Source organism: Hemicordylus capensis, chromosome 15 (genome assembly GCF_027244095.1).
Source record: "Hemicordylus capensis ecotype Gifberg chromosome 15, rHemCap1.1.pri, whole genome shotgun sequence".
NCBI lineage: Eukaryota > Metazoa > Chordata > Lepidosauria > Squamata > Cordylidae > Hemicordylus > Hemicordylus capensis.
The window spans coordinates 481,828-493,598 of NC_069671.1; the positions used below are offsets into that span (position 1 = coordinate 481,828).

An 11,771-nucleotide genomic window follows, 5' to 3' on the forward strand; every position below is an offset into this window, starting at 1 on the left:
ATGGCCATTTGTCAGGTAGAGTTGTGCGGAGGTTAATCCCATGGCCAGCCTGTAGTTAACTGCACAACTCTTCCTGAGGAATGGTGGCCACCCTGGAGGCAGCGCGGGAAGAGAGCGGAGCCAGCACCCAAGCTGCTGCCAGGAAGCGGAGGCAGCTGCACCTCTTTGGGCAGCCCACCCCACTCCCGAGGACCAGCTGCTGCTGCTGTTGCTGCTGCAGCAGCCTGCAAATAAAGGGGAGAGGGCAGCATGGGGGGGAGGGGAGGGGAGGGGAGGGGAGAAACACCCCCGCCCATTGCTTGTACTTGTGACTCTTAAGTTTGTACGGCAACTCGTCTCTTAGGCACTCGGGAAGTATTAGTAGGACCTTGTTCAATACTCCATTAGAGCAAAACTTTCCATGCAACTTGAAAAGCAGAGCAGACCAAAAGCTGACCTAGACTCCTCCTCCCTGTTATGCTAGTTTTCTGTTTGCACAGTTTCTTGGAGGGGCTGAGTTGCTGTTTTTACTTATGGGGCGGGGCACTATTTTTCACCTCTGGACTGGTACAGCCTTTCCCACCACCACTTTATTCTGCTGCAATGTGTGCATCCAGACAGGAATGGAAAGAGACCTTTTTCTATCTCTACCCTATTTTAAGTCTATATTCTCTGAGCAAGTAATGGCCAACAAGGACTTTCGTCAACTTTTACAGGAAGTTCGGACTGCGTGTGGCACTCTAGCCGAAGTCTAGCGTCCAGAAACAGGAAGTGTAAGTACAATGTTATTGTCTTGGGAGGCGGCGAGCGGAACGGGAAGGAAGTCTTCCGGCCATCCTATTGGGCAGGCGCGCACACATGGCGGCTGGCGGCGGAAGGGGAGAAGAAACTAATATTTAAGCGCCTGATTGGTCACTCGCCCCAACTAGGCTCCTCCCTTTCCGGAGTGGGACTGTTCCTCTCCATCTCTCCCCCGCCCCTAAGTCGTGGTTGCTAAGCAACAAGCGGACGCGGCCTTGTTTTCAAAAGGGAAGCAGCGGCGTCCCGGTGCCTCTTGTGGGGGCTCCTTTTCGGTGAGTCTGCCCAAAAGCGCGGGGGGTGGCAGCACCTTCACTGCCAGCACATGTTTGGCCTGGGGAGAGGGGGGGCAGTTGTGGACTGGCGGGGCAATTAAAATCTTATACAATTCTGTTTATGGAGAAACGAAGAAAAGCCGCCCGCCCGCCACAGCCCCCCTAGGATTCAGGGCCAAAGCCTGGCGATGCAGCAGACTCAATGAGGGCAAACAAAACGAAGGACTTTCTCCCATGGATAGCCTGGGGAACTCCCTGCTACAAGATGCCATGATGACGGGCACCAGCGTAGGGCCAGGCTACAAGGGACGGAGATGGAAGTGGGCCACCCCATGAAACCGATGTCCAGGAAACACAGGGCCGACGAAAGGAAGCACCTTCCCCAGGCAGTGCATAATGGTTCACCTATGGAATTCCCTGCCACAAGACGGGCCACCAACCTGGGTGGCTTCAAGAGGGGCTTAGGCAAATGAATGGAGGGCAGGTCTATCCATGGCGACTAGTCTTGACGGTTCCAAGCTAGCTCCAGAGGCAAGAGGCCTCTGAATCCCCATTGCGGGCGGGGGGGGGGGGAGGACACAGCCAGAGAGAGGGCATGTATGTCCCCCTCAGCTCTTGCCTGTGGGCTTCCCAGAGGCACCACACCCAAGTGAGTGGAGGGAAAGCAGGAGGGACAGTGCAACAAGGATGTAGATAATCTGTGGAACTCTCTGCCATGGGATGTGGTGGTGGCTGCTAGCTTGGATGACTTTAAAGGAGTATTTGAATCCCTGCTGGTAGGTTCCCCAGATTATGGGAAACAGCTCTATCGGGGAGCAGCGATATGGGAAGATGCTGAAAGGCATCATCATCTCATACTGTGCGGGAGGAGGCCATGGTCAACCCCTCCTGTATTCTGCCATAGACAGCCACAGGGCTCTGTGGGCGCCAGGAGGAAACACCGTCTCAAAGGCACAACTAACCACTAGACAAATTCATGGTGGACAGGTCTATCAACAGGCTACTAGTCTAGTGGCTGTGGGCCACCTCCAGCCTCAGAGGCAGGATGCCTCTCAATCCCAATTGCAGGGGAGCAACCTCAGGAGAGGGGGCAGGCACATACCTCTTGCCAGTGGGCTCCCTGGAGGCATCTGGTGAGGACAGGTGAGGAGAGCTGGTCTTGTGGTAGCAAGCATGACTTGTCCCCTTAAGCTAAGCAGGGTCTGCCCTGGTTGCATATGGATGGGAGACTAGAAGTGTGAGCACTGTAAAATATTCCCCTCAGGGGATGGAGCCGCTTTGGGAAGAGCATCTAGGCTCCAAGTTCCCTCCCTGGCAGCATCTCCAAGACAGGGCTGAGAGAGATGCCTGCCTGCACCCTTGGAGAAGCCGCTGCCAGTCTGTGAAGACAATACAGAGCTAGATAGACCAGCTCAGTATATGGCAGCTTCCTGTGTGTTCCTGTGTATCTGGTGGGCCTCTGTGCGAAACAGGATGCCTTGGGCCTAGCAGGGCTCTTCTTACGTACACCTTGCGTCAATGTGTAGCCAGGAGAGAGGAAGCGAGACTGCCGTGCTCAAGGAGCGGGCCTTCCACTGTTTGAGGAGGAGTCTGCTGTGGGAGTTGTTTCTGGTGATAGTCCCTGAGGAAGGATGGCAAATCAAAAACATGCTGGGCCCGTTAAGGAATTTATTTATTTTTAGGCACGTTGAGAATTTTCTCCCGTTTTGTTTCCTTTGTAGGGTGTCTCCCCAGCTGTTTGCTTGGACCAGTTGTGTGTGACCATCCCATCACAGAGATTCCCCCCCCCCCCGCTAGCTCCTGGCATTTAGCTCCCACCTGTGGAAAATTCTGAGGCTAATTACCAAGCATTTTACTAACAAAACTTCAGTCAGAAGTTGTAACAATACTACCCCCCAACCCCCATGGGGGGTTGGTTGCCCCATGAGGCCAGTCCACAGGACCTCAGAGAGGCCCAAGGGAGCAAGGTGACTCGCAGCCAGAAAGAGGAGAGCTGGTCTGGTAGTATGCAGCATGACTTGTCCCCCTAGCTAAGCAGGGTCTGCCCTGGTTGCATTTGAATGGGAGACTAGAAGTGTGAGCAGATCTGCAAGATCTTCCCCTCAGGGGATGGAGCCGCTCTGGGAAGAGCAGAAGGTTCCAAGTTCCCTCCCTGGCAGCATCTCCAAGAAAGGGCTGGGAGAGACTCCTGCCTGCAACCTTGGAGGAGCTGCTGCCAGCCTGTGCGGGCAATACTGAGTTAGATGGACCAAGGGTCTGACTCAGTATATGGCAGCTTCCTAGGTTCCTCCCTTCCTGGAGAGGGGAAGCCTGAAGGGGGCAGCCCTCTGGGGCTGGGCACTCCTCCTCTGCACTCCCTGCTCCCGCCAAACTTGTTGCTGGCACTGGCTTGCAGATATCAGGGGGTGTGGGGGTTTGGGAGAAGCTCTCTCTGTAGAGGGCTTGGGGCAGTGGCCCGGGAAGCCCAGGCCCTGAAGGAGCTTCCTTTGGGGACTCCTGCTGCTCGCGGGCTCTCTCCAGTTCTGGGTGGGCATTAAGATAAGATCTGGGGCTCAAACTGACTCACTCCTGGGAGGAGGGGGGGGAGGTTATGACTGGCTAGGCCGTGATACAGTTCACTGTGATCCCACCATGGATCCCAGACCACCTCTCCATCCATCCTCCTCTCCCTCCGCCTGCCTCATTTCCCCCCACAAGCAGTTCTTGTCCGGGATGTCTGCTCTGGTAGATGGACTGCACTGTACCTTCCCATCACTCCTCCTTGGTGTGAAGGCCACCAAGCCAGAATGCAAGCAAGTTCTTGCCGCTGCCGCCGCCATCTCTTTTACACAGCTAGTTTCTACTCTTGCTCTAATGTTGTGGCCTTACATTGTCTTATTAACTGCTTTGTTCCCAGAAACGGATGCATCGGAAGTGTTAGAGCATCTGGACGCTTGGTGTGGAAGACCTAGTCTGCTTGTGGACCTGAGTAGCTCTTGCTTTGTGCATGCCTCGCTGACAACATGGCGACTGAAGTGCTCAATCGGGTATATGAAGCTGTTGATCCAAGCCGGTCCCCGGTGGGTCAAGCAACCCGGACACTGACCCTCAAAATGCCCTTGAAGATCCTAGATCCTGGTCGGTCAAAACTGACCACCGTTGAGACCAAGAGGATCATATCAGTCTTGGATGAGACCATCCTTAAAGTGGAACTGGTCAGTATGTTTGCTTATGTGATGGAGAACCTTGAGGACTTCTACGTGGCGTTGGGACCTGAGCTTACAGAGGCTCTCAGAGAACATCTGCAGCTTTCAAACAATCTGAAAGCCACACTCGTCCGCCTTGAAGAAGACGACCTTCTGTATAAGGGCACGGCCAGAAGGGTCATATTGGGAGCAGAGGATCCAGACGGCTCCCTTAGCCTGCTCGTACAAGGCCTAAAAGGTTCTGTCCGAAATATCGTGCGTCTCTTTTATGCGAACCCCTTAGCTTGTCAGGCCATCAGGGATGCTTCTGCCTATGGCAGGGATACCTCTTCTGATCTGTTAATTAGAGGCCTCACCGAGCTGAGGGAGTTCCTGTTTGAGAAGCTTCTGACAACCCCATTGGAAGAAAGAGAGAAACATAGGTTTATTCAGGAAATCGCCCTCCGAGACAAGAAAAACACAGAGACGATTGCAGCTCTGGAGGATGAGCTAGCAGCAGCAATCCAGCATCGAGATGATGAGGTGCGGAGGACCACTGGGCATTTGACCAGCTCAGGGGCAACTGAGCAACTGTCCAGTCTAGTCTCGTATTAATTACAACAGTTGGCATGGATAACCCTGTAGGAGAACAAGCAGGGAAAAGAGACAGTGTGTGTCTGTTTGCCCCCAGCTTCTGAGCTGCAGGAGGAGGGGCTTCCTCTGTCAGGAAAAGAGTTCCTGCCCACCTCCAGCTTCCGGCTGTGCCTTCTGCAAGGTCTCTCGGCTGCTCCAGTGTGCTACAGGCTGGCGCTGCAGTCAGAGCTGCCTGCCTTGGACAGGGAACTCTCAGGGGTTCCCTTGGCTGCCTTTGCTCTCTGCCTGAGCAGCTGTGACTGTGTTGAACCCAGGTGCTCCTGTGTGAGACTCCCTTCCCACAAGAGTGATCAGTCATTACTGCCAGTAACCTTGACGCTGGGCTGAGTCGATGGCTCCTCAGCAGGGGAACCCATTGCAAGATGCCTCCTTGCTCCAGGAGGAGCCACTGAGCTCTGACGGGCAGTTGAGGCATCCCGCTCTCCCATCCATGGCTGCTGGGCCTGGGGAAGGCGCACCCTTTCCCCTCCAGAGGCAAGCCAAGAAGAGGGCCAGTTCAGCAGGGAAGTCAGCCCAGGGAAGGGGTTAAGAGCCCTAGATTAACACACGGGAGACCAGGTTGTTGTTGTTATTATTATTTTACATTTATATCCCGCTCTTCCTCCAAGGAGCCCAGAGCGGTGTACTACATACTTCAGTTTCTCTTTCACAACAACCCTGTGAAGTAGGTCAGGCTGAGAGAGAAGTGACTGGCCCAGAGTCACCCAGCAAGTCTGAATGGGGATTTGAACTCGGGTCTCCCCGGTCCTAGTCCGGCACTCTAACCACTACACCTCACTGGCTCTCAGGCTAGCACAGTGGCGACTGGCAGTGTGAGCCAGCCATGCCTTTATGATTTACAGAGAGCGCAGTGAGCTAGGACTGACACTCTGCACATGGAAGACATTACAGAAGTGGTCAAAGACAGTTTGAAGGGAGAATTGGCTGTGGAGGGCAAACTGGGGCTACTGGTCACGTGAAGCCACTACCAGTATATGCCTTTGTTAGGCTAGGGAATGTCAACCAACCCATCTGGTTCAGTCCTGCAGCTGACAGGGTGGCCGATAGCAGCCATGCCGGGTCTCTCTTCCCCCGACCCTCGGTTTTGAATACCTCTGGTGAGTAGCCGTCGTTTTCCTGGTCTGTGTTTCTCTCTCCATATGACTATCCTGGTATCCTGCTGCATATTGGATTGGACATCCCCACATCGCGCCCTACCTGCTGCTGTCCAGATTTCCAAGAAGAACACCATCATCAAAGAACTGAAAACCCACCTGCACAATTTAGCCAAGATCTCCGACGGCCAAATCCAGCGCACCCGGACCGAAGCGGAGAAGCAGCAGAAGGGGGAGCTGCGAGGGTCCCAGGCCAAGTGTGCCAAGCTTCAGCAAGAGCTCCAGCAGCTCCGGGCCCAGCTCAGCACCCTCATCACCGAGGACCGGGATTCGGAGCTCGGTCTCCGAAAGGTAACCGGGGGGGGGGGGTCGGGGTGGAGGGTGCACAAAGCCACCCCGAGGGTCCTGGAGTGGCCAGCTTAAGCCTACCGGCCTGGTTGCCACACACATCCTTGGCTGGACACATGAGACCCGTGACCCAATATGCTGCACCCAGCATCCCAGCCCCCCACTGGGGTCTGCTTGGGCCAGCAAGAACAGGGCCAGCTGGTCAAGCTCCTGGCACACTGCAGTCAGTGACTGGTGGGGGCGGCCCTGGCCTTGGCCGGTTACACGAGCCGGCTGGGGCCAGAGCCACAGACCAGGAAGGGTCCCAAGAGCCATGCAGCCCAGTCCCCTTTTCCAGAGAAAGGGCCGTCCATTCCACAGCTGACCACAGATCAGTCTCTGCAGCCCAGACCACACCGCCCCCCCCCCGAGAGGGAAAGAGGCGGATTGGGTGCCCTGTGGAAGTATCCGGGGGGGGGGGGGCACTTTGTCCAGCAGCCAAAAGGTGGGCAGCTCTACAGGGCAGCAGGAGGCGAAAGGCCAACCCAACGCTGCAGGCCGGGTGGCTTCTCACACCAATTGCAGGTGGCTGGCGATGCATTGCGGCCCCAGACCTGCTCCTTCCTCTGGGACAGCAAAAACTGTTTCACCTCTGAGCTGAGAAAGAGTGCTGTTCATGTATGGAGCCAGACCTGGAGAAAGCAGAGCCCGTCTCCGAGAGGAGTGGGGCTTGGAGCCAGGCCTCCTGGGAGGAGACCAGTGCTCAGCATTTACTGACACCCCCCCCTTTGGAGAGCCAAGGCGGGGCCAGACACCCCACCCATGCAAAGGACAGTCACGTTAATCCGTGAAGAAGTTTGCACGCCTCATCCATTGTGTGTGTGCTGCACACAGACCCCATTCCGTGCGCCTACAAGGCTTCTGCGCTAGAGGAGGAGAATGGCTCCCCGAGCCGGCAGGCAGGACTGCTCCCCACAGGCCAAGCTCATCACACAGGGCAGGGGCTGCTTTGGGTGACCCAGAAAAGACCCTCTCCGGTTTCGAGCTGAAAATGCTCCTCTTGTGCGGTTTATTGCAGAAGAAATACAAAGTGGAGATGGAGATTGAGAACTGGGTCCAGAAGTATGACGCCGAAATGATAGAAAAGCAGGTACTCCCCACCGCCCACGGGGCTCCTCTTTCTCCCTCCCCCCACCGAGGGTGTCGTTTCACCAACTCCCAGCAGCAAAACCTCCTCTGCTCTGCCGTGGGGTGCTGACTCTCCCTCCTCCCTTGCACCCTCTCAAGATTACAAAGCCACCCCTGACGCCATCCTCACCCTCACCCCCAGTTCTCCCGCCAGAATGGGAATCCTGCCAGGCACTCAGAAGTTGGCTGCATGGCCATGTTGGGAGAAGCAGGGAGCTGGAAAGGAGAGCAGGGCGTGCAAGGCCCACGAAGTCCAGCGGAGGCCCTGGCCGTGAGCTCCCTCTAGCCTGGGGGTTCCTAAAGTGGAGGCTGCTGCCAGAGGTTGCTGAACCAGCATCCCTGTTCCCAAAGAAAGCACCCCAGGAAAGATACCAATCCCTTCTTTGGCCTGCAGCTCCTAATGCATCCTTCGCCTGGCTGCTCCTTTATCCGATTCCGTGGGGAGGTGGGGAATCCTCACAGCCCCGGAAGATGTAGACTTCCCAAGCCCCACGCATGCTCACTACAGCCTTTACGCTGCGACGTGGCTTCTAACATCTCTTGGACATGGCCCAAAAGTCATTTCAGTTTGGCAGGGGTGGCTTCCGTCTACACCCAGGCAAAGAGGAAGCCATTTCTCAGGGAAATGGCTGACGTAAGAATTACTCCGATAAGGCGCCTGCACAGTAACTCTCTCTTTCTCAGGCGAGGCCTGCGGAAGAGAAAACGGCACAGAAGGCAGGAAAGCCAGTGGCTAGATAGGTCAGACTTGGGGCTTTAAGAAGGGAGGCCAGAAACAAGGCCCCCTTGGCCTTACACACTCTGACCTCCTAGGGAACATCCAGCGTCATGGGGGGACGTTCTCGGGCCACAGGAGGGAAAACCCCGCTGAAGCCTCTTTCCCTCTTTTTTATTGTATCCAGACATCCCGCCCCCCTTTCTTCCATCATAGAACGCAAAGCCGCTTGAGGCTGCAGCTGCCACTTGCCCTCAGACCCAGCCCTGGAGCCTTCTTGCTGAGGGGAGGGCAGTTACAGGGCCCCACGAGGGCCCCTGGGGGAAGCGGGTGGAGGCGGTGGCTGTCCAAGCCCTCTTGGAGCCCAGGCCACAGAGCAGGGGTGAGGCAGGGCCGCCCTCGGGGCGCCGCTCCCAAGTCCCAGGCCTCTGCTCTCCTCCCCACAGGATGAGTACGAGGAGATTGATGCCGTCTACGTGGTGGAGAAGGCCCAGCTGGCGGAGCTGAGGGAGAGGTTTGAGCTGCTGGACCAGGAGTACAGCCAGATCAAGGAGGAGAGGAGGGTGAAGCGGGAGCAGAAGGAGAAAGCCGAGAAGGAGCTGGCCATCCTGGTCCGCGCCGCCACCCTCATCCAGGCCTTGTGGAAGGGCTACCTGGTGCGCTCGCTGCTCCGGGGCAAGCGGAAGAAGAAGGGCCGAGGCAAGAGGGGCAGGAGGTGAGGCCCAGCTGTGGCCCCTCTCTCTCTCTTTTTCTCGCTGGTAAGCAGGCACTGGATGGTTGGCAATAAATACTGAGCACACCCGCCCAGCGAGCGAGCGAGGTCTGTTGCTTAGAGAAAGCTCTCGGGAGGTGTGTCCCCTTCTCTCTCTCTCTCTTGCATGCCTAGCAAGCAACACAACTCACAGGAAGGCTACCATCCTAAACACACTGACTAGCGAGCCAGCCTCCCTGAACACTGTGGGATGCTTAAGACTCTGCAAGGAAAGGCAAAGACCACGACGGCCTGCGAGTGGAGGGTCAATAACACATGTGAATGCATGCAGAGTGGCCGGAGAGGAGGACAGCCAGCCTGACTACTCCACACCCATCTTTGCCATTCAGTGAGGTTTTGCAAGGAGTCTAGATTGGGTGAGCAGTTTTATTTCCAGGGGGGCCTTGGCTTGCATAAGCTTGTAGCTTTCGATAACCTGGAGGCGGAGGGCGACACAGGGACCCCTTTTGACCATGGCTTGGAGAGAGGCTTTGCGGAGGCCGCTGGGAGGGAGCAGCCGGGCTGCCTGCTTGCACCCAGCTTGTGGGGGGCTGTCTGAGGCCAATCAGAACCACTGTAGATCCGGGTGAGGGACTGGCTGGGGGGCTGGCCGAGGAGGACGGCTTGCTTGTCCAAGTCTGAATCGCCCTCGGGACGTCTCCAAGAAGAACGCTCTTCTCTGTGTTGCGTCCCAAAGCTTTCTGTCCCCGGGGAGCTTGGCATCTCCCGACGAGGGGCTCTGACCAGAGTCTCCTTGGGGTGTGAGGAAAGGTCTGGCCGGTCTCGAGGAGCGGAAGGCGGAGTCCAGAGCAGAGGGCGGAGCTTAGCTACAGCCTCCTCCATCCAAGGAGCTGGCCACTCTTGCCCTCCTGGCTTTGGGCCGAACAGTGTCTCATCACAGTAGGATGGGGTGTGACTCTTCAGCCTGCATGGAGGAGGAGAAAGAGAGGCTTTCTGCCCAAAGGGATCTGCTTCAGCACCCAGTGCTCACAGAGAAACTGCTCTGAACTTGTTCATTCCTCTACTACCCTGTTTCCCTGAAAGTAAGACCTACCCTGAAAGTAAGACCTAGCAGTAATTTCTGATGTACCGCTAATTGCCCTAGTGCATTTTTGGGGGCTAAAATTAATATAAGACACTGTCTTATTTTCGGGGAAACACGGTAGGACTTACAGCCCACCCCATCTTGAGGGCTTGGGTGAGTAGAGGGAACGCTAGAAACTCCCCCCTTGGTCAGTTCAACTCTGAGCTCCCCAAAGACAGAACACCTTCCTAGCAGAGCTCCGGTGTGGACTTGGGCCCATCTCCGTTTAATCAGGGCTGTCATACAATTAAAGCAATCTTAGTAGTCTATTAATCCAATTAGTCGATTAAACCTGCATGCAATTATGGCTTCAATCCTATCCACACTTTCTTGCGAGTAGGTCCCACTGAACTTACTCAGTGGGACAGGCTTCCAAGTAAACAAGCATAAGATGGGTCCAAAAATCATTTAAGGGGGAAAAACATGCTATACTTCCTGGTAATGAACATCTGTGTTGCCACAGGCACCATCTCAGAAATGCATCCCATCCTGTGTGCGTTAAGGCGGGGGATGATGCCTCCCCTGAGACAATGCCTGCCCTTTGTAGTTAAATTTAAAACACTCTTATTAAAAATAACACTTTAAAAAAAGCATAACCTGAGGGAGGGGGGTGCCTTTCAATTGAAAAGGTCCTTGCATCAATCTAACTGATTAATGGATTCACGTTGTCGCTCTACATTTAATTCAAGATGTGCAAAAGGGAGCAAAATCCAGGGGCTGCGGGGTCTGTCTGTGTCTGGCATCTTCCGCGCAAACGTGTCCAGCTCACCCCCCGGCCTCTCCAGGGAAGCTAGAGGGGCCTGGCTGGCTGACAGGGCAGAGACTGCCTTCTCTGGGGCAGGGGTGGGTGTGCTCGTGCAAACCAGCCTGAATTCAGACGCACACTGGGCCGGGCGAGGTGGCCGCCCAGCTGCCAGCCTGGAGGGTTCGGCCTCGGCAGCCGCCTGTTGCTTGCGGGAGCCCGGGCTGCAGGAAGTCCTCCTCGCCCGGGCTGGTGGGCGGGGCTCCTGCTCCTGCCGCGCGCCTCTTACCTGTACTTGTGCGGCTTCCTCGGAGTGCCGGCGGACGGCGCTGGGCTCGCCAAGCAGCCGCCATCCCGCTGCGCTGCCTCCGAGCTCGGCAGGAGGGGCCGGGCCTTCTCGTCCGCCCACGGGGGAGCGAACGCCACCCTCGCCGCGGCCTGCCGGCGCCCCGCTTGGCGGCTGCCGCCGAAGAGCGCTTCGTCCACGTAGGAGGGCTTGGCCCGGAGCCTGTAGCCCGCTCTGCCCCCGCGCTGCAGCTGCGGGGCCTGCAGTCCCGACGCGGCCAGCTCGGCGGCCGAGGGCTTCATGGATCCAGCGGGGCTCCGCTCGCCCTCCCTGCGCTTGCGAGGCTTCCCCGCTGCTGCTGCTGCGGCTGCTGCTGAGCCTCTCACCTCCTGCTGCAGAGAGGAGCCCGGCGGGCGTCCCGCGCAGCAGCAGCAGCAGCAGCCGCCCTCCCACTTCCGGCTCTCGTGTGCCGCTGCCACTCGAGACGGCTCCGAAGCTGCGGGGGGCGCGGGGTGGAGTCCGTAGCAACGCGCAGGCCGCGCCTCCTCCACCGAAAGGGGCAGGCCGCGGGGCGGGACCCGCCGCCACTTGCCCCGCAGTACAGACTAAGGCACTGCTGCAACAGTCGTGGCTCGTGTTGCAAGGCGGAGGTCCTCCGTCATGTGCCCAAGAAGCGCACTAGTCCGGCCTGCCTTGGAGGGTTGTTGTGGGGAT

At 57.0% G+C, this 11,771-nt stretch overlaps 2 protein-coding genes across 2 annotated transcripts; one reads left to right on the plus strand and one right to left on the minus strand.

Annotated features, from left to right (window-relative positions):
• Positions 1-811: 811 nt before the first annotated feature.
• On the plus strand, positions 812-8,996 carry IQCD (IQ motif containing D). The gene is made up of 5 exons (XM_053280368.1): positions 812-1,052; positions 3,949-4,759; positions 6,082-6,315; positions 7,370-7,441; positions 8,641-8,996. Exons 2-5 carry the CDS (start codon positions 4,055-4,057, stop codon positions 8,911-8,913), a joined length of 1,284 nt encoding a protein of 427 aa, XP_053136343.1. The 5' UTR covers positions 812-1,052; positions 3,949-4,054; the 3' UTR covers positions 8,914-8,996.
• RITA1 (RBPJ interacting and tubulin associated 1) lies at positions 7,330-11,359 on the minus strand. Its single transcript, XM_053280370.1, has 2 exons — positions 11,061-11,359; positions 7,330-9,870 (listed from the first exon to the last, which is right to left on the minus strand). Exons 1-2 carry the CDS (start codon positions 11,357-11,359, stop codon positions 9,333-9,335), a joined length of 837 nt encoding a protein of 278 aa, XP_053136345.1. The 3' UTR covers positions 7,330-9,332.
• Between the last annotated feature and the right edge of the window lie 412 nt (positions 11,360-11,771).